Genomic DNA, 27,422 nt, shown 5'->3' with positions numbered 1-27,422 from the left:
GTAAAAGAGACCTCAGCCTCTTTTTTCCCTAAGCCAGCCTCATCCAAGCTATGCTATTCAGATTGTTCACACAGCTCCACTCTTGGAAGGATACACCCTTGCCCCAAGCTGCTTTTTGCAGATTAGGTAATATAGGCCTGTTGACAAACACAGGAACCTCCATAGGGGAACTTCTTATTAAGAGGCATTTATGAAAGAAGCAGAAATAGATACTGTGATTGTTTCATATCCTGTGTCAGTGGGGAGGCACTGAAACAAGAGGAGAGCTTTACACTTCCGGGGCTGATGTTGCTGCTTCGCTTCATCACGAGATTGCACCCTAAGGGCAGCCCTGTTCTCTGGGGGAAATTCCATAGCACCTACGCAAGCCGCTGCCCAGCTCTCCTCACCCCATAAATTGGAGGGTTGTAGAATGTCTCAGCATCAAACAGAAAGGAATCTTGCAAGCTCCACTGGCCTGCTTCTGCTCTTGCCACCGCTTCACTGCCAATATGAAGATCTCTGTTGCTGCCCTTGTTGTTCTCATTGCAGCCTTCTGCTACCAGACCTCCGCTGCTCCATGTAAGTCTGGGTTCTCCTCCATCTCTCTGAATGATTATGCTAGGGAAAAGGAGATGCCACTGCTGGGAATGGGTTCTTTCTGCCAGCCTATCCACTCTTGAGTCCTTTCCTGGGTCATATTAGACTGCTCTAGGGTCTTGACTGTGGGGATCTCCTGCCATGGGAAACCGTATCTTAGGGTGAAGGAATCAAAGGAGGAAGAAAAAAAACTCACCTTTTCTATTCTTGCATGTCCTCCCTGTTCCCCACACTTGCCAAGAGTAAGATYCCAGTTTCCTGCCCCAGCCACTTGGCCCTTGCTGCTGCTTATGACTATCTTTACCCTTTGCAGTTGGCGCTGACACACCATCCTCCTGCTGTTTCACCTACATCTCCCGGCAGCTTCCCCGCAGCTTCGTGACAGACTACTATGAGACCAACAGTTTGTGCTCCAAATCAGCCGTTGTGTAAGTGCCCTCCTCAGCAGCCACAGCAGGGTAGTGGGGTCTCTATTTGGGCCAACGATATTTCCTCGCACTTGCAGAGTTAGAGAAGGAAGGACTTGCTGTCAATAGCCATCTGAGATCCCAATGGGGGAGAAAGGGCTGGGAAAGGAGAAGGGGRCTGGAAAGTAGCCCAGGCAGATAGGAGGAATGTAGTCCAAGAGGTTCGAGGTGATGCTCCATGGATGCAGCACACACTGGGGCTCACATCAGTCCCGCTCCATGGCCAGGGCTTTGCAGGCTAGCTGGTGGCTGTCTGGATGAAAGGCAGAGATGAGGCCCCATGTCCTCAACCCCACTATTCCTAGRGGGAGGCCAGGTTTGGGGCATGGTTTTTCTCCACACAGTGATCACCTATAGTAAACGTCTTTCTTTGCACTCCACAGGTTTATCACAAGGAAAGGCCGTGAAGTCTGTGCCGACCCCGAGAGCAAATGGGTCCAAGACTATGTGAGGGACCTGGAACTGAACTGAAGCAAGGGGACAGCCAGATGGCTGTGCCACGCTCGGTTCCCACTGCTGCTGGGACAAGCAAACTAYTGCCAGCAAAGAATTCAGTCAGAAATGCTTCAACGTCATTTAAAGCTAGTTAAGAAACTGAAAATGTTCAAAACATTATTTTAATATTTTACTATTTATATATTTAATATTTTATAGGGGAGAGAGAGCAGGTCAAATAACTCTACTTCAGCCAATTATGAAGAATATTTAATAGATTTATTTTTTAATGAAGCTTCTTCTTCAATTTATATTTTTGTATTTAATTAATTGTATTTTTGATGTAATATTTAATTCATACTTTGAGAAATAAATTTTTTAGAAAAAAAATCCATCTTTGCCTCTATTGCTATTATTTGTGATGACAACATATGAAATTATAGTGGTGGTAATATGTTCTTACTCCCTTTTCTAAGCTGGTAAAAACCCCATAAACTTTTTCCATTTGAGCATGTTGTTATACTGAATCACAGAAKAAAGATCTGCAATGAATGAGGTGTGAGGAGATCAGAGATTACATCCAGGTAGTTTATGTCCCTCTTTTTATAAGGTATTTAACCACTATTCATTATGACTAGTGGCAACTAGGTAATTCCATTGTTGGCCTCATTATAGTCAATTAAAATGTTACCTTCAGGGGCTGAAATTCTACATGCTTGCAGCCTCAGGCTGAGTTTTGTGAAAGCTGCAGCTAAATGGATCAGCTATTCCTGGAATTAAGAACTGAAAAAATATATTTCACTAGAAGATTTTTAAAACAGTTTTATAGCTGTGATTTAGCCGAGGCTAATGGTTTTAGCAGTTGTGTCTGAGAAAAACCTGTTTTTCCCTTTGCCTGTGGAAACCTGCCTATCTGTGGACAAAACCAAAGGCACTGACCAGCACAGCCCTATACCCCTGGTCAGCTGTGTTCACCTGCTAGGGAAGGACATGTATGGGGGGGGGAGGGCAGATGTCCCTACTGGAGCCCTGGGCCTCTCTCCCATTGGAGTCAATGGAGACCGAGCCCATGCCACCAGCGATGTTTAGGTGCAATTCCTCTATCTATTCCAGACAAACATTGTTGGATGACCAGTGAGGGGTTTAGTTCCTCTACTTTATCGCCTAGACCTCTGGTACTTATAAGGGAGGCCAAGGTGATGGGCTAAGATCAGAGACTTACCTGCACTCAGCTAACCCTCCACCCCATGACATTTAAGCATTGGATTTGTAAGGACAGACATGAACATCAATGAGCAATGGAGGAGTGAGACAGGAATGAGGCTCATGGTGGAAGATGAGGAGAGGGAAATTGATTGGGTTGGAGCCAAGTGGGGAGAGGACCATTAGGTGGGGCTGGAAGGGATGTGAGTTTCTCTGAGGAAGGAAAGAGTGCATATATTATGTCAGGAGGCTTGTCACTTCAGGACCAGCAGCCTCCACCTTCTCAGCCCATGAGGTGGCACGAACCCCATCAGTCATCTCACTACAGCACTGACTGCATCCAGCTTAAAATAGTATGCCATATTATTCGATGAAAAGTCTGATGTATTGTTAAAAGTAAGTATTTTTGATTAAAATCTTGTATTTCCCTAGCTGTGAAGAAAAATAAAATCATTATTATTATCAGAATAAAATCATTATTATAATATTCAGGAAAATATTTATAAATTTGTTGTTTATATTACCTTAGCACATCCATATGCATTTTGAGGTACAGTGACATGTAGGGCAGTTGGAGATCCAAGTCTAGCACCGCACAGAAGGAGATGCTGATCTGTGCCAGTGGAGATATGAACAGGGAGATATGGACAGCAATAGCTGAGGAACAGATACCACAACTTTTACAGCTCCACATTTTAGAACAAGAATTAGACACCCAGAAGATAAAATGCCTGTCTACTCAGAAAAGCCATGTCTTCTGATCACATATCTTGTGATACTTGATATTTTGCTTGAAGCTACATCTCCTGGATTGAGGGGCTGCAGGAGACTTCTCACAGGAAAAAGAAAGAGAAGAGGAAAATAAAGAATACCACAGCCCTCATAGTTAGAAAACCCAATTTGGAGTATGTTGGCTGATTCCAACAAGTTGAGATAGCGGAAGGAAAAGAATATAAACTCTGCAGGTATTTGCTGGTCATTCTTACTCTAACGTTTAATACACTACGGATGAAATAATTAGCTCATGACTTTCCAGTTCCAGAAAAGTAATGTGGATGGTTTTCCAAGCTGCACACAAAGGCAGTGTTTTCCTAAGGCAGGGACATATCCAGGACTCCCAGGACTGCAGAAGACAGAATTATTTAGTATATGGAGAAAATGGAGAAAATTCAAGAAATAATCTGACTGCAAACCATGACCTTTTTGCTGGATGTGCTGTCCCATGGGACTAATGCCTTCAGTATAATAATACCTTCAGAAACTAGGTACCTCACACAGGAGAACAACCCTGGGACCTGCAAGAGCAAAAGACCGGTTCAGTCCAAGAAGTTCTTGCAAAATATATGGGCATGTGTATATGCTTGTTCTCCTGCACTGGAAAATCAGAACGTGCTTTGGCCATCACTGAGATCAGCCGAAGGGAAGCTGTAAGAACATGATTAGCCTGGCACATACAGGTCAGTCACTTTGCTAATAAATAACCTTCCCTCCACATAAGAGGGTAACCAGCTTGCTTAAGGTCTGAGCTGGTGAGAGTAAGAACAGTCACCACTGGAACATTAAAGTTGAGTCCACACCCTGGCCTCTGTGCTGTGGCATGTAGTCCTCCCACGTGGCTTTTACTGAAAGCCAGCTTGCAAGTAGCTTTACGAACAGCTTCAGCATTAAGTCATCGGGGAGCTCTAAAAGCGTGATCCTAGTGGTCTTTACTTTTCTCTAATTGCCCCATGCCAGCTAGTCCTGGCACTTGAGGACAGTTGGTTGTCCGGTCAGAGCAGTTTTAAGTCTTAGTTGCAGATAATGTTGCAAGTCCATCAGACAGAAAATTTTATAGCATATTTACAGTTATCTCATCCTTTGAACCTTTACCCTCCTTCCTAGGGAAGGCAGATTCATGATTTCTAGGAACACTTTGAGTGCTGTTGTGGGATGAGTCCATATCCTTTCTGTTCAGCTACTCACTTGTTCCACCAGTTGCAGCAGTGTCAGTATGCAAGATCTCTGGACTGTTGTACTTCCCCTCCTGACTCTTTCGAAAAAGCTCTTTGCCCCTCTTGCACTGTAGTAGTGCTGCTCACTTGTCACCTTTCCATGGTGAGTTTATTCTTATTTTCTGGATAGTTTCCCTCTTACCACCTCTTCACACTACAACTCAGTGACAGTCTGCCTGCTCCCTTCCAAGCAGTCACCCTGCTTAACCAGTTTCCCTGGCTGCTGTAAACACTCCCTACACAACTGCCTATGCTTCCAGAATTCTATCAAGCCCTCAAAGTCCAAATTCATTCCTATTTTCTCAGAATCCACAAATTCTCYTTTTAAGACCACAGTGAAGGTCAGAACAAATGTAGAGCCCATTGGGGCCCACTGCCCATCTCCTTCCTGTGACATGTCAGACCTGAGACTAGGCTAGGATAAGCCAGGTTTTCCCCTCTGCTGGACAGCCTCCGAAAGAAAGAGCCTGCAAGCAAAGGTAGGCACTGGGGACTGAGGAATGGGACTCACTAAACGAAACAAATATTAGTAGAAAGGAACTGCTTTCTTGGCTGCAGCATCATTTCCCACTAGGAGCACTGAAGTACTGCCCATGACATCCCTAGAGAAACAGTGCTGAGCACTTGAGATCACTCTTTATCATAGTCACATCTCATTTTATCCAAATTGAATCAGTCATTGAATTAAGCAGTTTCCTTATTTTTGTCTTCACTGTGGAGGGAGATCTACACACAGTTGGAATGTGTCTGCCTGACATGGTGCTCTGGTCAGCTCAGGACAATCTTCAGCCACTCCAGCAGCAGTATATGACCACTAGCTATCATCTCCTCTTTGTCTAGACACTCTGTGGCACTTTCCTGCCTCCTGAAACCATGAACTGCAGGCATGTGGGTTTAAGTGAGTGCAACTGGCTGATGCAACATCTGACTTAAGGGCCTGAGAGCTTTTGCTGGAAAAACTTGCCTGCAGCCTGGTTCAGGCAGAAGTTCCCATCTAGAGCAGCAGTAGAGCCTTGAGTAGAAGAGATGTCCCAAGGGACAGGAGGGACTGAGTAGCATGGGTGACATTTGGAGACATCAAAAGGGGAGGCAGAATGATTTTTCTTTCCCTTAGTTTTGAAACCCCTGAAGCGCCCCTATTCCAGTTTGAGCAATGCACCACTTGCCATAGTTGGAAATTTCACACCATCAGGGCTGCCTTTCTTTTTCAGCTTGTAAGGGGAGTAAGGTGGTTGAAGCTACTAAACTTGTAGATGATTTACCTGCCAGGGAATCAGGGAGAGCAACTTAGGGACTGGCATACTCTGCTACATCCACCATACATACAGGCAAACCCTTGCCTTCACCCCCAGACCCAGCTCTGCAAGGCTGAAGCATACCATGCCACACAAGCAGCTACAATTACTAGATTTCTGGTCCCAATACTRGTAGGTATCAGCTCACTCTAGTCTCCCACCAATTCCACAATGGGATCCCTAGAGGACCTTGCCTGGGCAGGAGAGGGCCTGTGCCCAGCAGCACTCATGCACACCACATTTTGACCCATTCAGAAGTGGCTGTCCCCAGCTTCATGCATCCCAGGACACAGTATTGTGTCTCTTGGAAGACTTCCTGAAGAGGTTCCAACCCTCCAGTCATATCCTTACATTCTCTAGGAATGTGTCCAGGCAAGGATCACATCATAGTCACTAATAATGGGGAGGCCAGTACTCAAGTGACAATATGCGGCCCCAGACTTAATTCTGGTTTCACAGACCCACAGAAGCACTATGTAGTCTCTTAGTCAGGCTAATATCTCAAACAGATGGGCTAGACATGCTTTGCAGCAGGAAAGTGATGAGAATACAGCAGCACAAGGACCTTCACTTCCTTCTCCAGAATTCAACACTGCTCTCTCAGATCCCAGGTGTTAGCCAGGCCCCCAGGGTTAAGCAGCAGGGTTTGGTACACCACAAAAATGTATTCCTAACTGCACAGGTCTTCCCAAATCAATTCTTTATTGCCATCTTTTAGTACAATTTGCACCAAAATCAGCACTATAATGCAGGCTGTGCGCACAGTCTTCGCCCAAAGTCTGCAAGGCGACCAGCAGGGCAATAGTGTTCAGCAGGCTCTTCCTGTCCCCATCAGGGAAATAGCAGGTTGTGGCACATCTCTGCCATGTAATGCCCTTCCTGGTATGGCCTGGCAAAGGGCGAACACATCACATGAAAGGACACGGTTGCTGTTAGTTTCTCAGCAGCATTATGCGTTGTGGGTCATTGCCAGCATCCAGGAGCACAGAGGGACCTTGCCATGCTGCTCACCCCAAACGCACACCTATTTCCCCAGTGCTGCCTTGCTGCCAACCTTCTGCTCAGGAGAGGAGCTGGTCAGGCCCACTGGTCTCTAGCTGCCCTGTGTTGAGGCCAGGGCAGCCTTTTAACCATACGTCACAGGACGATGCACCCGGTCCCTTGTGTGTCCCTGACCCAGGAGATCACCAAGGGCTCTGCATTTTTGCCCCCCAGCAAGGCACCTGGGTAGAAAAGAGGCCGGAGATTGCCAGAGAATTTGTCAGTGAAGGTGTAGATGTGGGAGCGGTCAGATACATTATAAAATGAGATTTCTCCTGCCTCATAGTCCAGGAATATTCCAATGCGCCGGGGTCTCACGCTCAGGTTCAAAGGGGAAATGGGGGAAGTGAGGGCTTCATAGTTGCCACTGTTCTGCAGCTGCAGCACCCAGTAGCCATTGCTAGGGCAGAAGAGAATGGTGCCTTTCCGGCTGGCTGAATCCCTGCACAGCCCCAGGCCCCACTCTGGCTTATCTCCCACCTGCACTTCCCAGTAGCACCGGCCGGAGAAGAAGACCTGAACCCCCAGCACCAGTGGCACTGTGTTAAACCTCTTGGGGTTGTCAAAGAGGGACAGAATCAGCTTCTTGCCTCCACGCTTCACACTTTTCCGGTCTTCAGACAGAGTGAGTTCAGGGTGAGCTGTGTCAGGATCCAGAGTCACATCCACTGAAATAAGGAGAAGGAATGAAGGATACACAGGATTTTATGGATGAATTCACATGCAGACAACAACATGAATGGATGAGTCTTCTACAGAGATGCTGAACTTTTCCAGCTCCAGTTACTACTAGCTACTACACATGTTCATGGTTTTGTACAGCACCTAGCACTGGTAGTCCTGGAGAAACGTGATTCACAAAATCATTTTTACTATAAACCACATCAAAAAATTTGACATCCAACTGCAGAGCAGGAATAAAATCAGGGCACCTCAGCAGCCCTCCTGACACAGCCTACACAGCAGCCTATACAAGGAAAGAAGAGTCTGTGGGCAACAGGGGGATCCGAGWCTCCTACGTGCCCTCCTTCAGGGCCACCTCACAAGCTATCAAAGACCAGAATGAGGAAAGTTGTCCCACCTTGAAACCAATCTGAACTCATCTGTAAGCAAACAGGGACCAGTTGAACAAAACTCGTTGAAAAAACCTGCAGTTAGCACTTGTACTAATGTCAAAAATGCACCATTTAAGCTAAAAAGATCTGAAATCATTTCCTTTTAAAGACAAGCCCCAGACTAGATGGGCTCTCTTACCACAGTCAATTTGGAATTGGTTCACATTAAACCAAAACCGACCATGCCTGAAAGTACCAACAGTGCAGGAACCAGCCCTTCCTTCACTAGGTTGATGAGCAGAGCAACATTACAATGATGCAACTTTCCTTGTGTAAATATGACCTTTGTTAAACTGTCTAGTGTAGACAGGGCCAAAGACTGCAATTCAGGATCCCCTCCTGAAAAATCAAGGTTTCCCAAAGGCCTTTTCGTGCCTGAATGCTCATCATCACAGCACAGCTTGCTGCCTTGTCAGAGGCATCCACGTGAGCCCATCTGCTGGTGTTGGCAGTTGTCAAGAATAAGAGCAGAGCTATGCCTGCACTGAGTGCCCAGACACCTCTCCCTGTGCCACAGTATACAGCAGGAGGGACAGGGTTCAAATGTGTCAGGACCTGGCACAAAAGCAGCCATCTTACCTTTAAATTTCTTCAGCATTTCCCTCATGCCCAGGCAACGCTCTGGGATGCTGTAATCTTCTCTCAGAGTCACAGAAACAGCTTCAGGGGCCTGGAATTTCATGCCTTCGCACCTGAAAAGAGCATATTGCTCACAGGCCAGCACAGAGACCCAACCATACCCAGTGCCCACAACACAGCGGATCTCCTGCTGCATCTCAGCGTTTTTAATGCCTTTCTGTGGGCTGCAAAGACACCGTTTGAGAAGCCTCAGCCCTGACTGCACACTGGTATAGGGCTGCTCAGATAGCACAGAAAAGCAGGTCGAATCTGGTCTCCGGCAGATCTGGCTGCATCAAGCCATCCACAGTATATGTTTCCCTCTGCGTCTTCTGGGTTAGAGAGGGATTTAGCCAGAAATCTGCAGCCCTTGGCAATGCCCAGCTGCCATACCAGCTCCCCGGAGTCTCTGCATTTCCTGCTGTGAGCATTTCTGCCATGGTAGAGCACCCAGACTAACTGCTTGCCTAACAGCAAGTCAGATGGGATCTACACTCTGGATCTAAATCGCATACAAGAAAGGGGTCCTAGGTGAGCTGCAGTGCCAGTCCTGGGCAGGAACACCCTGTGGAAAGGAAGGAGTGAGGCCAGCCCAGCAGCAAGTCCCTTAGGAGCCCTTCTCACATCCTCCAAGACTGGGCAACATCTTGGTTCTGGAGGCCCTGTAAAAAGACAGGCATTGAGTCTCTCCTGCTAGCCTGCACTGGGTTTAGATCCCTCCTCTATCTGTCCTTGGTCACTGAGTCTCACCAGCAGGGAGGATCTAGCTTGAAGCTGCGCAGGGGCTATGCAGGGAGGACAGAGGCTGGCCCGGCACAGAACAAACACCATGCTTACAGCCTGGAGGCAGCCAGGACAATAGGAGGAATGAGCRCTGGCACCTACCTGTTCAGAATGCTTTTCATGTCCTAGAAGAAGAGAAAAAACAATCTTGGTATGTCACCCCAAAGCCTCATGCCTCTCAGCCAGCCTGGCCCCGGCCATCCCCCTTGCTCTGCAGAGCCTTTTGGTCCTGGCCTTGCTCCTCAACTGTTACAGGCCTCAGTGCATGTCTGCTCAGTGGAGYGAGAGACAAACCCAAGCAAGCTCTGAACAGCTCCCTGGTTGTGCCTGCCCAGTGCCTACCTGCCCTGCTCCACAGGACAGTTTGCAGGCTCTCCTGAGCACTGCCGAGGTCCACAGTGGCAGCTGTGTCTACACTGCACTGTAGGTCACACATCCCCTCCACCTCTGAGAACTGGCCACATCTCAGCGTGTGCTGACTCTCCTTCAGCATAGCAGGAGAGGTAAACCTTAAATTATGCCTGGGAGACAGCTCCCCAGGAATGTCCCCCACATTCCAGCTCCCATCACATACCATCAGGTTGGGCTCTGCTTGGGTAAGGAACAGAGCCATGGGCCATTCTCATACCATTTTTCACCTAAGGACCTGTCAGACTAGACATAAGGACTGACAGTCYCCAGGGCTCAGGATGCCCTGTGAGCCCTCACAGTCAGCCTTGCAGAGCAGATTCCCCTTAGCACAGCAGAAATCAGATCTGGATAGAAAAGACCTCAGGGATGAGGTTGGTGACAGAGTTAGTGGGATCCAGAGGCTGCTTTAGGATGGTAGGAGTCACATACACCTCAGGTATCACTGATAGTCTGGATCTGTTCCCTCTCCAGGGGAAAGAGGGAGAGAGATCAAGAGTATGTATGTATATGGAGGAGAGGAGAGAGCCTTTCACTTTCACAGCCACTGCTTTCCTGAGCACAGCTCCATCCCAGAGTGCTCTGGCAACACAAACGTGCCTGGGTCAGACAGGGCCCTCCTGCCCTGGTGGGCACAGTTGGATAAATGCATTGTCTCCAGCCCCCAGGAGCATGGTTGGTTCAGTTAGAGCTCCCCAGGCCTGCCCCAGTTGTGGGCTGCCAAYCTTCCCTCTTCTCTGTGTCACAGTTTGGTCCCTGGCAGCCCCATACCAGAAGATGGCCCCTCTCCCAGTGTTCAGGGAAGAGAGGAATGACGGCACAGCCTGACCTTGAGCAGCCCATCAGCTGGCTGCTGGAACTTCTGCTTTATCTCCAGGATCAGCTCGTCAAGTGAGGACTTTTGCTCTACCAGCCGAGTGAGGTTTTCACTGATCATCAGCAGAATTCGCTTCTCTTCCTCCTCCAGCTTCTGAAGCAGCAGCTTCTCTTCATCAGCCAGGAGCCGATGCAGTTTCCCAAACTCACTCACAATCCTTTCCCTCTTTTTCTTCACTGCCTCCTTAAGAAAGGAAAGATATATAGGGTAAGGAGAGGCCATGTTAGCCAGGCAGCTAACACAAAGCCCAAAACCACACCCAATGGTCACGCTATAGGAAATCACCTCACTTTTGGATCAGGGTGTTTATTTAAAATAACAGCCAAAAACTAAGTGGTGGGCTTTCACCTAGTATCTGACTTGACATCCTTAATTTATCAGCAGTAGGACCTTGCCAAGAGCAGTTCTGATCAGCTGGACCTCAGATGTCTGGAGATATCTCAGTGCAGCACAAGAGTGATCACATGGATGGGAGGATGGACTGCAAGGAGATGCCATTAGGCTTAGGGGGTAGGTTTTTATTAGATTTATTTATCACCTACAAGCTAGGCTGAGGCTAATGTGTTGCTTGAACACTACATATCGAGCAGCACCTGCAGCACAGTGCAAAAGAGGCACAAAAAGTTCTGGTGCTGGCAAGGGACTGAGGGAAGAGGGGAGGGAAAGAGCCAGGGAGGCCTCCCTGGGGTGCTGGGAGCTCTCACTAGGGTCTGGGAACAAGGAGCCAACAACAGGCAGGATATGGCTGTGCTTTTATGGTTTCTTCCTGGGTCCTAACGCTTTGTACTTGTCTCAAAACCTGAAAAAACAGGAGCTGGCATCCTCCTGAAAATCTGCTGTGTTTAACTGGGACCATAAAGCATCAAAACTCAGAAGGTAAATAAAAGGAAACTGAACTATATTTATTTATTTATTTTCTGAATTTTTCTGTGCAAGCACATGATTTCTTGGAGCTGACTCATGTATAAGCCAGGACCGTCAGCCACTTCCTTCCCATCACTCGCATGGGACATTTTTTCCTTTTTACTATAACAGCATAATCAGCCTYAGGAAGCGTGAGGGCAGCTGAGCTGTGACCCTACAAGGCGATCGCCTAGCCCTGACTCAGGCAAGGCAGGCAGAGGTGAGAATGACACTGCTGTTTCACAACATCCCTCTCCTCCAGTCTCCTGCCACCTGGGACAGCTGATAGCACCAGCACTCCAAGCACTCATCACCCCACTTGCTAGGCCTGAGGTTGGCCTGGCCAGGGAGGCCAGCAGTCAGTGACAGCCATGGTCAGGCAAGGGAGCTGAGCAAACAGATAGGGAAAGCTGGAGAAACCTGTTTCCCTGCCAGTGCTTCCTGCTTAGTCATCACTCCTAGCCCAGTGCTGCATAACTCAGTCCAGTAGTTTCGTTTGCTTCTCTGCAGTTACTTTTACTTTCCAGTTTCTATCCCAAAGGGATTGGTTTTTTCGCTTGAAAGGCAGCTGTTTACTGGCATCTTATCTCCTGGGACAGAGTGGTAGTCAGACAGAGGCCTGGTACTTCAACTTTTCTTTTTTCAAAGAAATCACTTCACGTTCCCACAGTTGTGGAGCAGAGCTCATCACATGGTTCATGCTAGGCTTTTAATGCAAGCACATACTGTTAAACCAACACTAATACAAAACATCTAATGTCTATTTGTTTAACAAGYGCACTCGACCCCATGATTTCAATGGAGCTGGCATGCTGCTCTTTCCAAAGCCTTTCTGGACTTTTTAACTTTTTTAGAGCGATACATTTATTGATCCTGGTTTCCACAAGCTGCAGTTACAGCCACAGGGTCAACACAGGATGCTAGAGCTGCCTGTTCGTATGAGCATGTTGTACCAACTTGTTGCACCTAGCTGTGAGGACTACTGCAAGCTAGAATGCCAAGGAAACCCAACACTTTGCAGCATATGCTGAGTGGTGTGCTTCACATGGAAGGTGTTATTGCACCGTCACTGAGTCCCTCTCTGTGGCCAGCTCTCTTTTGGATGTAGGTCTTCCAAGTGAAAGCAAGACATAGGAACTTGTCCCATCCGAGGACTACACAAAACATGTGACAAATTCAATGGCCCTGGCCCAGCACACTCAGTAGTTTCTAAAGTTACTGGTGTTGTCTAAGCTAGTTCCTTAGAAATTAAAGCAGACACCTGCCTTGCACTCCTGGGTTTTCATCCTTTCTGCCGACTCACATTTCTTCATTTCTTCCACTTCCTTGGAAAGATACTCCAGGGATTTCTGGAGTTTGACCTGAAAAGGCAATAAACAGGGTCAGCTCACCCCAGCAGCAGCCAGTGTGTGCCGCCACTCGTCCCCAGGCCTGCAGCTGCCAGTGCCTGAAGGCAGCAGGGGGAGAGTTACTGTCCTGCCAGTCGATGCCTCCCTGCGTGCCAGCCCTGGCACCCGAAGCCAGCAGCTGTGTTCTTCATTCCTCTCGCAGCTTTAACCCTCCCTGTGCTGCTGGGTTTTCTTAAGAGTTTCCTCACTCTTTGGGTCTGGAGAGCACACCATGCAAGCCGACACTGACCTCCCTGCACTGCCAGGTTGTTGGGCAGACGCCATCCACTCCCCTGCCCAAGGCGCCCCACTTTCCTGGCAGTGCCACCAGGATGGTGGACTGCCATTCGGAGACATAGAAGAGGGCTGGCTTCCAGCCCCAGGACCATGTACCCCACGATCTGCTGGGGACAAGCTGCCTGCTCCCCCAAAGTCAAGCTCCAAAAGCTCAGCACAGCATGTCAGGGTGCTGGGGGAGCTGGGGGTGCTGCTGCCATGGGGTCAACCCCATGCAAGGGCCAAGGCAGGTGCAAGGCCTGGCGGCCTTTTCATCTGTGCATACTGTGTCCTTSTGCAGCTGGGCCTCCCCTACCTTGTAGACCTGCGCGGCCTCCTCGATGGGGTAGACGGTGTGAGGGCGGTGGTGCAGAGATTCCCTGCACACCACGCATATGGCCTCCTCATCCTCCTCGCAGAAGAGCTTGAGCCGCTCATCGTGCATGGTGCAGAGTGGGGCCCCTGACCCCGGGCCAGCCCGCAGCCCCAGCTGTCGGATGCTCTCCACAATGTTGGCCAGCTGCCGGTTAGGGCGGAAGTTGCTACGATGGCATGCGGCCCGGCACTGCGGGCAGGAAAACGGTCCATCGGCCCAGAGACCCTTCTCCTGGCAGTGCTGGGCGATGCAGCCGCGGCAGAAGTTGTGCCCGCAGTCGACGCTCACCGGCTCGGTCATGTACTCCAGGCAGATGGAGCAAATGGCTTCCTCGTGCAGTCGCTCCAGGGGGCTGGCCAGGGCCATGGCAGCAGCGGCAAGGGAGCTGTGCGCAGCAGGTTTGTTTTCAGAGTGCCGGAAGAGCCCGCTGGCCAGGCAGGCGGGGCTATGGTAATGTCCTGGAAAGCCAGTGCCTCGGGGACTGCTGCCGCACYGCTTCCTGAGAGGCACCAGTGGAGAAATCGGCCTCGTTGCGAGCTTACATAAGAGCAGTGTCCGTACTCGGTGCCCCAGCTGGGAAGGCTCCGCGCTGGCTCTGGGAGGAGCGTGGTGTGCACGAGGGACATCTGCAGCCAGCCTTAAAGGCAAGCGCTTTCTTCTTAGCCCAGGCAGATCAGGCAAAAAAAAAAAAAAAAAAAAAAAAAAAAAAAAAAAAAAAAAAAAAAAAAACTGCGGGAGAAAAAACAGATCAAATTAGGAAGCATCAGAAATAATCAGGACCCAAAGATAATCCAAGGCACCTGTAAAGTCAAATTAGACATGGCCATCACTCGCTCCACCTGACCAAATTTGCAGTGAGGGGCCTGATGTGATTCAGAATTCTCTGTGATGCTGCAAGGTGACCAAGCAGAGTGGCCCTCAGTAACTCCACTGCATTTTGACTAGCAATGAGAGCCCAGCCATTTCTCCTCTGGTTTCTTTTCACAGTTTGCTTCAATGTCCTGTCTGAGCTCAGTGACCCCTGAGTCTAACCACACTGTCCAGTCACTGTTTAAATTATTGCCAGTGTTACCTGYCCACCTTATGAGAGACTTGCAGGCTTGGATATTTAAATGTAAAGTGTTAATCCAGGATACACCAAAAGCCACATCTCAGGCRGGTTTGTAGACTGTAAGATACCCTCACAAGGGCTATCCAGAAGGGAAGAAGGCAAGAGCATCTGGCCAGGGTCTCTGCCAGGAGAGGCCAGAGACAAGTATTATTTCATCCTGATGGCCTGGGATCACTAAGTCACCTGCCCTGGGCCCTGCTTTTCATCCTGCCACCCTTTCCCTGCCTTGGCCAGAAATAGTGCAGGCTTGGCTTAGSCTGAAACAGTGTAAGAGCCTTTCAAACGGCATAATGGGCCCAGATGGACTTTGTAGAAGCTATACTTGGGAATCAAACCATGCAGCCATGAGCCTCTTTGAGCAATGGCAGCACCCATCACTACCCCCCCAGGAACCGTCACAGGAGGYCTGACAGGCAGCTGTGGGGCTGGTACCCATCCCTGTGGGTGCCCTGGGTGTGAGAGAAGGCCTAGCACTGAGTCTGGAGGTGGAAACAGCTCCACAGAGCAGCATCTCCTCTAAGTCTACCCTTGCAGCCCCATCTAGCGTCATTCTCCACAAGAGGTGGCAGAGGCAGAGCTGTGATCTCTAGCTGGCTGCTGCCCTGCTTCAGGAGCGATTGTGGACCAGGACAAGGAATTAATTTATGCCATCTGAAATGCTTCCTGGGACTGCCCTCACATGCTGGCCCTTGGGCCAGCTCCAGCTGAACCCTCCTGGCACAAATCAAAGTGGATGATGTGTGGGGATCTCAAAGGAAGGACAATCCAGGCTGTGAGAGGATGGGAGAGTATGGAAGAGGGAACTGAGGGCTGAGAGGCACCAGCTGCCTCAGTATCGCCAGCTCTGGCCTTGCTCTCGCTGCACTTGCATGAAACCCAAGGTGACCCAGAGCTCAGGTCTCCCAGGTCAGAGGCTCCCAATTGTCAAACTTTARCATATGGATATGACCACCACAGTTCAGAGAAAGGTCTGAACATCCAGACTGGTAAGRGACTGCAGAATATAAAGTCATAAAGACAAGACTTCTGTCCCCATCCAGAGCTGCCTGGGACCTCTAGCCCAGCCAATCTGCCTGGAGCCACCAAGGAGCTAACTGCCAGACACACCTTCAGCAGGGACAGGAATGGCCACAGGTCCCTGTGCCACATGGATCCTTAAAACATGTGCAGAATTGTTTACGGAATGGATGAAATGAACAGGATAGAGAGCTGGGCTTTGAAGCTCGGATCTGCAAACTGGCATGTTGGCCTGCTATGGCCTTGGTAAAGTATTCTGAGGCCCAGAGGAAAAAGCTACTGTTTTGCTCTTTTTTTATTATACAAAATTAACTTAAAAACAATCAGTACAAATTAAAAGTCTCAGAGGAAATGAAAAATAAATTAAAATGCCTTTGCATACACCTTAAATAAAGAGTTAAACATAACAATCAAAATTCACAGGTAATAAAAAAACACAGACATGTTTAGGAGGAGCTCGTGCGAGAAGGCTCTCTGGTGGCGGTGATGTTTGCAGTGATTACAGTGTTGTCCTTCCACTGCCTGCCTTGTCCTTTAGGTGATTCATGATATCCTGGACCCATTTATCTTCTGGGTTGCCACAGAGCATTTTATCTTTGACTGTGGTAAATCTGCAGAAGAAAATCCCATTAAAGGAGCAGGAGAGAAGTGGATGTGGATGGGAAGTGTTACGGCAAACCACAGTACTGAGCACCTGCATGCTCCTTGCTGCCAGTGAATCCCACTGAACCAGATACCTCTATAGTTGCAGAATAACCCACRGGAAATACAGAAGGACTGGCAGAATGTCATTACTAGCCTCCTCYTCTCTTTGGCACTTGATGGGGAGAGCCACCTTCATCCCTAACATGCTTTCTCCTTTTCAGGACACCATCCTGCCTGTGACCCACTGCCTGGGGYAGCAAGATGGGGCAATGGAGTATGCTATAGAGTTTCCTGAGACTGCCACACTTCYGCAGGGCAGGGACCTCAAGGGTTTAAGCAGAAGATCTACTTACATCACAGCTGGCTGGATGCAGTGGTTGCTTGTGTGAGCGTACGCTTTCACGCGGTGCTCAGGAATCGCTTTGGTGAGGTAGCGGGAGCAACAGGGACCAAAAATGTTGACAGCAGCTGGAAGAGAAGAGATATTTTCTGATAAAACCAGACTGGGAGAGGTGCCACTAGGGAGAAGCAAGGTCACAGGACCAGATGGGTCCTGCTAGAAGAGACATTGCTCCCACTACAGTCTCCTACCACAGTTGTCATCCTCTCAGGAAGCCAGAGTGGCAAGACATGCCTCTCTTTTGCTGCAGCAGACACTCAAGGAAGAGGTGCCCAAGCACTGCTAGACCTTACAGCACAGCAAAAAAGAGAAGAGAGTCCCTCCAAAAYGAGAGCTTGGACTCACCTGGTGAAGATGAGACCTGGTAGCAGAAGGCAGCCACAAAAAGAACAGCAAGGGCAGCTGTGAAGGACTTCATGCTCCTGCTGGGTGGAGGTAAACTGTAGGAGTAGATCTAGACCAGGGACTGCTGCAAAGGGCCCCTTGCTGTGCCTCACACTGAATTCCTGGGTTCTGACCGTTTTTATAGAGCAAGACAAGTTTCTGAAAGACAAGTGACACAATGGAAAAAGTGCTGTGTCAAGGGTGCAAGCCCTGCACAGTAAGTGGCAGACGGAAGTGCCCAGAACCCCAATATGCAGTAATGTCTTCATGCTGCAAGTACTAGAAAATGATAAAATACTATGACATGAAAAAGAGAACAGGATATGACCCATGGCCTTTTCCTTCCCCATGACCGAGAGGGCTCTATATAAGAATTAAAAGMAACATAGCTGGATCTTTTGACTGGAAGTCACATGATGGCCATGGATGGACAATGAGCACATCYGCTGCACACAATTATTTCCTAGAATGTCATCTGCATCACAGAAAAAATAGGAGCAATACACTTCCTTCACCACAAAGGCACCAGGGAGAGTCCATGAGTCAAGCAGYCCTCCCTGGCTTTCCACTGCAATGGGTCAGCAAAGTACCCTGCAACCATGTACTGCCTCAATTGCAGCACTGCCCCGCAGAGAAGAGGGCTTTCTCCAAGGGATCCCAAAATGCCATCAGTACATATGCATGCAGTGCAGTGGGCAGGGTACAGTGCCAGCCTAGGTCTGAGCTCCTCTTCTTTCTTTGCCCATCACTTGCAGTGAATCTTTGGGAAATCTGTTCTGTTGCTGCACTGCAGTTTCCCAAATGCAAGTGCCATAGCGGTATGTTAGCAATGGACGTGAGGCTCAGCCATTAGTGTTTACTARAAGTTCTAGAAGCTCATAACCAAACTGGCACTGTAAAGTTTGGCCTACATGACCATTTGGTCCTAGCAATGTAGAATCAACACCCCCTTGACTTTGGTCTGCCATTGCCCCAGTATGTTGGCTTAGCTCATACTGTTTGTGAGAGCAATGGTCACTGCACTGGCAGAAAAATTCCTGTTGGAAATGCTACATCTATACAGAAGGACTCTGCTGACTTCCAGGTGAAGGTCTATGGATGAAACCTCAGGGAAATGGAGGAAGAGAAAGGTAAAGCATTGCCAATAACAAGACAGCGTTACAAGGACAGGTATTTGTGGTGCTAGTGAATGTGTCCAGCAGCTAGACTATCACAGTCACAGTGAGAATGCCATACAAGCATGCTACCTTTCATGATGGCCCAGTGGAAGAAGTGACTTAACTCCTTTACGGAGGAGGATGATTGAAAAAAGAGGAATCACTGATGAAAGTGGTTTCYGGGCTTGTAGGAACACTGAGGAGGAACTAGCAGAAAGGAAATGAGGAGATTCCTTGGACTGGCAGAGGAAAAATGGATGCCAGGCCCTGGACTGCGAAGTGCTCCCAGGTGTTCCAGGTCATGATGCACACCACCACCATGTCTCAGTAGATTGAACTCTTTGAAAAGCTGAGCCAGACTCTTAAGAAAGTGTGGGCTAGATCACAATGCAGGATTTGTTTTGTGCAGAGCTTTTTGTTTCACTAAAACAGTGTTTTTAAGAATGACAAACCCCAGGCCAGGGTGAAACTGTGAATGGGCACCWTGCTGCCATGGAGGCAGAATGCCCATGCAAGCAAGGAGAGAAGGCAGCTGGGGAGAGCCTATCCGCAGAGCTCTGGGACCCCAGGGCACATGCTATCAGTGCCTTTTGGAAAGGCTGTTCCTGATTCCTGCCACAATTCCTGTCCTGATTCCTGTCCTGATTCAGCTCACAACATGTGGTTCCTCTGCAGCCATCATAGCTTTGTCCACAGCTTTGCATCTGCAGAAGTAAAGGTTTTGGGCACATCCTTCACCTCTGTATCTCTGTTTCCCCACTGATGGGATCGCTGCCATCTCAGATCATGTCTAGGGATTAAATTCCCAGGCAAGAGCCCTGTGCTGGTACAGTCTGAGCCAAGGCTGGAGGTTTTACTCATGTATAGCACAGAGAGATCTGTGGTACCCTGCTCTGAATAACTGAGGATCTCAGGATTCAGCTGGAAGYCTGTCTCCTCTATAACCTCCCTTGAGGTGCTCATGAATCCCTCTCTGGAGCCCATTTAGATGCTAGAAAAAAGTCTCCCTTTACCAGGCATATTGGGTCCCAGCTCCTSGGCTGGATCTGCTTACCCCACACTGCACAGTGTGGGGTTATGGAGATGTCAGCCTGCTGCTGGTCCATGTCTTGAGCAGACTAGTGTTGGCACCATACCACCACTGGCCATCATCTTACCCACAGTACGTAGCTTAATCTAACAAGGAGCTTCTGGAGCTTGGCTGTCCCCAGGAGCTACTAGGAAGGGAGCCAGGCAGGCTGCAACAGCACCCCAGCATGGGCCATTCAGCATCAACAGCAGCAGGGCTGGCCTGGAAGAAAGGTGTGTGCTGAACCACACCCGCAAACCCACAGTACTTCTGCATCCTCACTGCCTTTCCACTCTAGCATTTCCTGCAACATGTGTGTCCACCTGTGTTTCACTCCCACAACATCTGGCAGCTCCCCTTCATCCCAGCTGAATGACCCAGTTCAGCCATTCTGCACCTGCAGCCTAGCCATGAATGATTCCCCTTGCCCTGTTCCCATGCTTCCCCCACTGTCAGGAGCTACCAGCACCCTTTTTCAGAGATTGCTGCACAAGGATGCTGGGGAAGGCAGGGGTGAAACAGGGCTCCCAGGCAGGGAGCAGGGCACATGAGTGGGAGCTGCCTGGGCCTCAAGAGTGCCCCTTGTACCCCATCTCCCCATGGGCCTGCCACACATGCTTGATGGACACAGCTATCTGAGAAAACAGATGCAACATTTGACATGACCAAGATGACAGACCAAGACCAATGCCACTGCCTGAGACAGCAGGTTAATTCTGGGGGTGCTGGAAATGTCCATGGAGAAGGTATGACTGAGTAGCAGACTGGGGAATCACATGGACAGTAAGGCATGTTAACTGATGTGCTGAGATCTCGACAACCTGCTAACCAAGGTGCCACCAACACCTGCTGTTCCCATAGCCCTACTTCTGCCATTTTTTCAGTGCTTTCACATCGAAACATATGTACTCATTCTCCATTCAGACTGATCTTAACAATTCTGTTACACATCTCCACACAGGGACTAAAATAAAACTGAGAGGAGGAGAACTGGCTGGGGAATGAGCTGGAGGTGTCCTCACTGATGCAGCTAAAGCACCAGCACAGCCAGCTTGGAACTGCTTTTAGCTGAATGTTCTGAATGCTCTTGCAATGTTCAAACATGGTTTTGATAGAAATGTCAAGATGTGTTTTAAAAATCAACATTTTCTATCAGGAATGTGCCTAGACACTTTCAATGAATTTTCTCTCATTGCCTAGACATTTTCAATGAATTTTATCTCCCTTCAGATACACTGGCTGTGTTTCCTGCTTCTGCTCATTACAAAAGGAATTCTTGGTGGTTTTCACACCTCTGTTATTCCCTTGTTACACTATTTTTGTCAACTCCACTCCTCCCTTGAAGGGAGATTTTGTATTTCAGTTTTGGTTGCTCCTTCTTGCCAAGAAAAATAATGTAAATTTCTAAATATTTTGATTTCTAAAGCCTCCTCCATACCATACATACTAAATTGTAGCTATTTACGGAATCTGTAAAACCTCTGCCTTATGGTGTGTTTCAGCTTCAATAGAAACCACACATGGTCTCTTTGGACACATTATCAGAACAGATTTTGGATACAAGRGGAAGTCTCTTCTTACCCTGAAGGCAGCCTGCTCCACTACGCCTACTGTCAGTTTTGAAGTCACATCTGAGGTCGCATTATCACAGGAAAAGAAGCAATGCTGCTGGGAGCTACAAGATCASTAAAACGGAAAACTGTGGTTTAAATTGGGAACAGATCAGGAAAAGAAAAAGAATGACTGGTAGTAGTGAGTGATCACAAGGTGGTGCAACTCCAAAAAAGAGAAGCAAGATCTCAGGTTTATCAGGAGAGGTATTTTCAAGAGGGATGAAGACTTATCAGAGCGCGAAAAGGAATCTTGATGGGAGGATATGATCAAAGTCTGGAAAATTATGAGTGGCCCAGAAAGCAAGACAAACACCAACTATTCACTTCCTCTGCTAGTACAAGAACTAGGGATCACCAGGTGAAGCTGACAGGAGCCAGGAGCCAGGAGCCAGGTTAAGAATGAACAGAAGATCATACAAGAAGTAATACACCTAGGGAACTCCTCACCAAGGGCCATGGTGATCATAAAGAATTCTTCACTTGTTGAGTCTGGACATGGATTTTAAAGCGATAAGCTCAGGAAAACTCATAAACAAACAAAAGCTGAGGAGACTCATAAACTGAGAATAGCTGGGGGGACTCATAAACTAAGTGTAGCCCAGGAGCGCACTCAAGGGAGCCAGCACAAGTACTTGTCTTTTCCCTTCAAGGGATATGCTTGCGGCCACACCTGGAGACTTTAATACTGGGTAGACAGACCCTTAGACAGCCTCTCGGGCTGCTCATGTTTGACGCTCCAAGGCAGCCTATTTCACAGGACTGCAAGCCATGTAGTTGAGTTTGGGAAACTGCACTGAAATACTTGRGTTTATACACCAACATATACCTCCAGATGAAAAATACTGGTTAACATCAGCAAAAGGACACCAGTAGTTTCTAAGCACACAGCAAGGGAGAAATATATTGTTGCAGTTTGTGCTATAACCCAAGATAAATTCTGGGGCTCCTAGAAAAGCCTCACTTTTGGATCAAGAGGGAAGTGGCTGGCTGCTGTGACAGGAGGTGTCTCTCTGAAATTTGGCAGTACTTTCAAGGACAGACACAGGCTGTCTTTGTAAAGTTACAGCCATGCGTACGTATTCTGGATTCCCTGAAGAGGCCCTCAGCAGTGAGCACCAACCTACTTGGAGCTAAGTAGGGTCTGTCCAGCACCTGTAGTAGTGTGTGGCTGTTCTACCTATGGCAGCTAAGGTTTAGAGAAACAAAGAGAAAATTCGTTTGCTCATTCTGGGTGCCAGCTTTGAGACACTCGAGGCTTTGTATCTCCTTAGCACTATATGACACTTTGTATTTGCAAAGTCTCCCTGCTGTTGCCTTCACTGCAGCTGGAGGTACTTTAGACTCCTGCAGATCAGACTGTAGGATTTCAGGCATCCAGAAAGTAAAGAAAACACTCCTATACATGAGGACTAGAAAAAGTTGGATTATCTCTATACCATAAAGAAAGACAGGGATAGATTCTGAGTCTCCAGATCTACAACCCAGGCCTTCCTCTAGCCCCTACCTTGTTAACTGCTCATGGTCTTCTGCAACAAGCACAGGGGTCTTACTGCCAACACTGCACACCCTGATTCAAACACAAGAACATCTTTTCTCAGTGTTCACATACTGGCAGTCAAAGATTGTCTCATAACACAGAAGCAAACCAAACTTGCCATGTCCTACCTTGGGAGCAGTCAGCTTTTTCCTCCTCCTCCTCCTTGTACAAGCAGCATGAGTGAGGTGGTGATGCTCATGGCTGTGTATTCAGCTCTATGCAATGTTCCTGTTGGACCTGCTGCCTGTGTAGTGGTGGAGCTCTCCAGCAGATGGCAAACACTTCCCACTGCTAGGTCCTGTTACAGATCAAGTTTCTGACCCAGACAACCACCTCAGCAGCATCGTAGCCTGAGTTCCCAGTTTGGTCAGAACGCCCTTCCTTAGGCCCAACTGGTAACCACACTGAGCTTTCTTCTTGGACAAAGACAGATGCTGAGACTTCACTGTAGAGAAAGCACCTGATGATATTTTGGATTTTCATCCCACAAAGGCCTCCTTGAAAAAATCTGAGCAATTAGGAGAGCACACTCAGGACAGAGCAGAGAGAGCCACATGGAACCCTCATACTCTGTAGATAAATGGTCCTTTCCAAGACAGGCTTCCCCACCTGGCCTCCATCACTCTCTCAACTGGGAAAGTGGCATTCCTGCCACTGCAGGATCTGGCATTSCTGCACAAGGACCACCCCTTCCTTTTACTGCTCACCATTCCACATAGCAGGCCAGGTAGGGCTGATTCCTGCAAAGGCTCTTTGAACAGCACTAGCAGGCAAGGATTCAGCAGCAGCAGCTGTTTTACCCAAAGCATTATAAAAATGGGATCAAAAGATCAAAACCCATGCATGTGCAGGCTTCCCCTGGTGCACTGCACTGCCCCAGGTGATACCATGTGTGCTCTGCTCTCCCATTAACCTTCCTACTGGGCAGGGGCCACCATTCTGCACCCAAGACCCTGTCCTACACCTGCTTTAGGTGGACAATTTGGTTCATCAGACACTTGTGTGTCTAGGTGTCAGCAAACAGCCCTGTCAGCAGGTTACAGTTATATTTGCGGTTGTATGATTTTATTTGGGGAAGGCTTAGTAAATGGCCACTGACTGCCCCCTGTGTGGCTTTCCAGGAGATGTGCCCTCCAGGGATGACTCTCCTGCCCTGGTGTGCTCAGGATGTTGTCTTGGGGTGTCTGAGACTGGAGCTTGGAGGCAGGGTTGGGAGTTCATGTCCAGCGGGGAAAAGGAGAAGAATCTTTGCACAGAGCTCTGTGCCCATCTGCTCCAGCACAGCCATCTGGGTAACAGAGGAAGGACTGTGGCTTTCTCTGTGCCTCTATTTTCTTGCAGAAACAAGGGGGATCTGTGCTCTCCCTGAGCCTTGTCCAGGCCATGAAAGGGTGAGAAGTGTTGCAACACCACCCTGGTACTCTCCCAGCTCTGTTTGGAGAGGGAAGGTTGAAAAAAAAGGAGCCTCTAGCTCCCAGTTCTTGGGAACAGAGCCTGTCAAGACCCGCAGCACTCAGCTGCCCCTTCTGGCCCCACTCCTGCCACTTCATATTCGCCTTTGCTTATGGATCCTTTGGGTCAACTTTGGTTGGGATCAAGATGAGAAGCAATGTCCCAGGGGAAAGGGAGCAGCCCTTCATTAGGGCTGTTATGGGCAGGGACCTTGGAGCATGCGAGCAGCAAGGGAAGGTCCCTCTAAGCAGCCCTGCAGCTGGGGAAAGGACCAGCTCTGGTCTCATCTCCCCAGCCTGAGCCAGTGCTTGCTGGGCATCATGTGCTGCAGAGCCTAGAGGCAAGAAGAGAGGGGGGGCCACAGTCCTTTCCATGCCCCAGCAGACACCAGCTCCTGGGTCTTTGTCCTCTGGAAGACATTCAGGTACAGATAGCTCAGGTAGCTACTGAAAAAAGAGAGGGTCATCATGCTCCTCAGCTTGTGCCACCCATCAAGACCTCCTATCCTTTCTAGCTCCCCAAATCAGCTGACATAGAGGACAGACCCCGCTCAGGAACAGCCCTGTGCCTTGTGCTCTCACAGAGCATCTCATAGCCTGCCTAAGAGCAAGGCACCTGCTCCCACTGGAAAGGAGCCCCCTGCAGAGCAGCTGAGGTTGGACCCGAGCCCAAAAGCACAATCCAGCAGAGCCACTGGGTGGATTGAGCCAGTCTGGGCTGTTCTGATCGTCATGGGCTGGATCCTGGCTCCCTCTTTTCACAGCCCCTGTCTTGGAGAATACAGAAGCAGCCAGTCAGAGCAGCATGTTGCAGTACACATCCAGCCACCTGGCCACCTGCACAGGCTTGGGCAAGGATGGATGTGACTGTTCCTCAGTAAGAGGGAGCAGCTAACCCAGGTCACAGCCTCATGGTTTCTTGCCTGAGGGTCAACGGGAACCCAGCTCTCTGGGACCTAGACTTCCATGCTGGAGGGGTTATGCTAGAGCTGGATTCCTTCTGGCATACTGAGGGGTGGGAAATGTAAACATTGGAAGGGCTGTGCATTCCTTTGTCAAGTGCCCTCCTCTGTTCTTTCTTTACTTCATCTCTATTTGGCAATGACTTCATTTCTTCAATTATTAATCACCTCATTGCAACAGTGACTGAATTAAACTCATTAAACCTCCTCTGAGAMCAACCCCAAGGAAGAAGGCAGATTTCCAGAAAGTACATTAGAGAGAACGCAGACAGGGAGTCGAGACAAGCTGCTGTAGGAGACAACGACCTGGATACACAGTATAGGCCATTTCCCACCCGCTGGTAATTTGATAGCCAAGGCAGGAGCACAAACTAGTGTAAGATCAAGGGTTGGACAACAGATCAAGGGGTCCAACAGTATCATACAAAAAGCCTGTTCACAAGTCCCACAGGCCAGCTACAGAAGGGTGCTTATTTGGCAAATGTTTCAGCTGAAAAAAAGGCACAGAAGCAAATCACACAGGGAAGAACTGCTTACATGAGAGCTCATGACACTTCGTGTTCCAAATGACGTTGTCAGAGTATCCTGGTCACTTTTGATGATGGTGGACAGGATGGCTGTGCACAGCTACTCCCTATACAAAGATGCTGATTTTGTATGACCTGCTTTTAACAATCCAAGAAGCCAGCTGGCACAACACCAGCACAGCCCCTTTTGCTGCCCTTTGCCATCATCAAGGATTAACCAGGGAGCAGCCTGAGAGGGTTTTTAGCRTCTCTGCAAAAATGCTGATTTGTTAGAATTAAAAGATTTTGCAGATAGCAGCAAGTTCTGATAAAGGTCCTAGTGGGAAAGGCTGCTCTGTTGTGGAAGAGGATTCCTGGTCAAAATCGCAGGAGCTGGCCACAGCCAGGCAATCTAGCAATTCGCTGGGCTGAGAGAAAGCAAAGATCAGGCCACAGTGCAAATCTCAGATGAGTGAATAGACCAGAGAGATGAACCTGGATCATGTTATCCTAAAGAGCATTTCAGTCATCAGTCTCTCGACTGTTCAGGTGAAGCAAAAAATCTTCTCCTTTTTATCTTTCCCTCTTTTTCAGACAAGAGTAACACTCTTTTGCCCATCTGCCAATGCTACCAGCAAAATGACCTGTCTATTCTCCTTGTTCTGCTCAGTCAACTGCGCCCGCGGTCACCTCCTTCCCAAGCGCACACCTCTGCAGAGCTCCCTGCCCACAGCTTGGATGATAAAAACAGCACCTATCTCCCCTTGAGGAAGACCTACACAGCCTTCCTGCACACTGCTGGTCTCTCTGTCCACGCTGACTCCGACCTGCACAGGCAAAGGCTGACCTGCAAGACCACCTCTGGTGACACGTCTCCCCGCACCACCACCACCATTTCCTCCCTACTTCCCAGCAGGACTTTGAAGCCATGAATCCAACCTAGATCTTAAGCAAAGCCTAACAAATGCTACTCAGCAAACACGGGGCGTGCAGTTCAGCCCAGCACAGGCAACACRAGGGGTGGAAGACGATGCCCTGCAGAGACATGCCCTCCTTGGGCTCCCTCTAAGCACTCCCTCCCCGGAGGAGCGGGAACGGCGGCGCCTGCCTCTGCGACAGGGCGAGCAGRCCGCCCCCTCCCCGGGCAGGCCTGCCCCGGGGGGCGGGAGGGAGCCGGGCTGCCTGGTGCAGGAGCAGGGCCTGGCGCGGGCCTGCAGTGCGCTGCGGTTCCACCAGGGCTGCCCACCCCCGCCCCGGCAGCGTGCCAGCGCCTGCCGCGCAGCTCTCGCCCCTCGGCCCCGGTCCCCTCGCGCCCGGGGAGCCTCCCTCCTCCGCGGGCCGCCCAGGGCCCCCGCGGCCCCTCCCGGCCTGCCGCGCCCGCCCGCCAGAGGGCGCCACGCGCAGCAGCGCACGGGCGGAGCCCCGGGAGCAGCAGCGGGGTGTGAGCGGCAGACACGACGCCCAATCAGAGAGGGGAGGGTGGGGGGAGGGGCGGGGCCTGGGGTGGGGGCGCGCTGATCTGGGAGGAATCAAGAGGCGGGACGGAAGGCGTGGCTCCTGCGAAGGGGCGGGAGCTGCTGTTGAGTGGTATCCATCCTGACCAATGAGCTTTCCTGTGTTCCCGTGAGCTGGCCTTTTGCGCGAGCTCGGGACTGTCCTCCCTGGAGCTCCGGTCGAGTGGCATTGAGAGCGGCCAATGACAGCGAGGGGCGGGACAGAGAGCCCRGCCGCAGGGGAGGAGGTTGCGCGGGAGGGGTGTTCCCCACCCGTGAATGGCAGGTGGGCGGGCCAATGGCGCGGGGCCCGGCCAGCAGC

General features: G+C 49.5%; 3 protein-coding genes across 3 annotated transcripts; 1 reads left to right on the top strand and 2 right to left on the bottom strand.

Annotated features, from left to right (window-relative positions):
* The first annotated feature begins 434 nt into the window (after positions 1-434).
* Positions 435-1,770, top strand: LOC146593953 (C-C motif chemokine 4 homolog). Its single transcript, XM_085308398.1, has 3 exons — positions 435-561; positions 893-1,007; positions 1,430-1,770. Exons 1-3 carry the CDS (start codon positions 492-494, stop codon positions 1,515-1,517), a joined length of 273 nt encoding a protein of 90 aa, XP_085164524.1. The 5' UTR covers positions 435-491; the 3' UTR covers positions 1,518-1,770.
* Positions 1,771-6,655: 4,885 nt separating this feature from the next.
* Positions 6,656-14,312, bottom strand: LOC146593952 (E3 ubiquitin-protein ligase TRIM39-like). Its single transcript, XM_085308390.1, has 6 exons — positions 13,696-14,312; positions 12,981-13,076; positions 10,765-10,995; positions 9,630-9,652; positions 8,706-8,818; positions 6,656-7,679 (listed from the first exon to the last, which is right to left on the bottom strand). The coding sequence occupies exons 1-6, from the start codon at positions 14,119-14,121 to the stop codon at positions 7,108-7,110; spliced, it is 1,461 nt and encodes a 486-aa protein (XP_085164516.1). The 5' UTR covers positions 14,122-14,312; the 3' UTR covers positions 6,656-7,107.
* A 1,858-nt stretch (positions 14,313-16,170) lies between these two features.
* LOC146593951 (C-C motif chemokine 5-like) lies at positions 16,171-17,411 on the bottom strand. Its single transcript, XM_085308397.1, has 3 exons — positions 17,274-17,411; positions 16,882-16,996; positions 16,171-16,494 (listed from the first exon to the last, which is right to left on the bottom strand). Exons 1-3 carry the CDS (start codon positions 17,344-17,346, stop codon positions 16,383-16,385), a joined length of 300 nt encoding a protein of 99 aa, XP_085164523.1. The 5' UTR covers positions 17,347-17,411; the 3' UTR covers positions 16,171-16,382.
* Between the last annotated feature and the right edge of the window lie 10,011 nt (positions 17,412-27,422).

This window comes from Rhea americana, unplaced genomic scaffold, assembly GCF_003343005.1.
Source record: "Rhea americana isolate MKP2758 unplaced genomic scaffold, rheAme1 scaffold_274, whole genome shotgun sequence".
In the NCBI taxonomy this organism is placed as follows: Eukaryota; Metazoa; Chordata; class Aves; order Rheiformes; family Rheidae; genus Rhea; species Rhea americana.
Note: the sequence above shows the minus strand (reverse complement) of the source record. Positions and strands in the feature narration are given on the sequence as shown.

Bases quoted from the DNA above. Each gene is read 5' to 3' on its own strand.
- LOC146593953 (XM_085308398.1), top strand. From the start codon at position 492: ATGAAGATCTCTGTTGCTGCCCTTGTTGTTCTCATTGCAGCCTTCTGC. The intron at 562-892 runs GTAAGTCTGGGT...TACCCTTTGCAG, and splicing joins CCAGACCTCCGCTGCTCCAT to TTGGCGCTGACACACCATCC. The intron at 1,008-1,429 runs GTAAGTGCCCTC...TGCACTCCACAG, and splicing joins TGCTCCAAATCAGCCGTTGT to GTTTATCACAAGGAAAGGCC.
- LOC146593952 (XM_085308390.1), bottom strand. From the start codon at position 14,121: ATGGCCCTGGCCAGCCCCCTGGAGCGACTGCACGAGGAAGCCATTTGC. The intron at 9,653-10,764 runs GTCAGGCTGTGC...CTCTTCTTCTAG, and splicing joins CAGCTGATGGGCTGCTCAAG to GACATGAAAAGCATTCTGAA. The intron at 7,680-8,705 runs GTAAGATGGCTG...TCCTTATTTCAG, and splicing joins AATGCTGAAGAAATTTAAAG to TGGATGTGACTCTGGATCCT.
- LOC146593951 (XM_085308397.1), bottom strand. From the start codon at position 17,346: ATGAAGTCCTTCACAGCTGCCCTTGCTGTTCTTTTTGTGGCTGCCTTC. The intron at 16,997-17,273 runs GTGAGTCCAAGC...CTTCTCTTCCAG, and splicing joins CCAGGTCTCATCTTCACCAG to CTGCTGTCAACATTTTTGGT. The intron at 16,495-16,881 runs GTAAGTAGATCT...TTTCTTCTGCAG, and splicing joins TGCATCCAGCCAGCTGTGAT to ATTTACCACAGTCAAAGATA.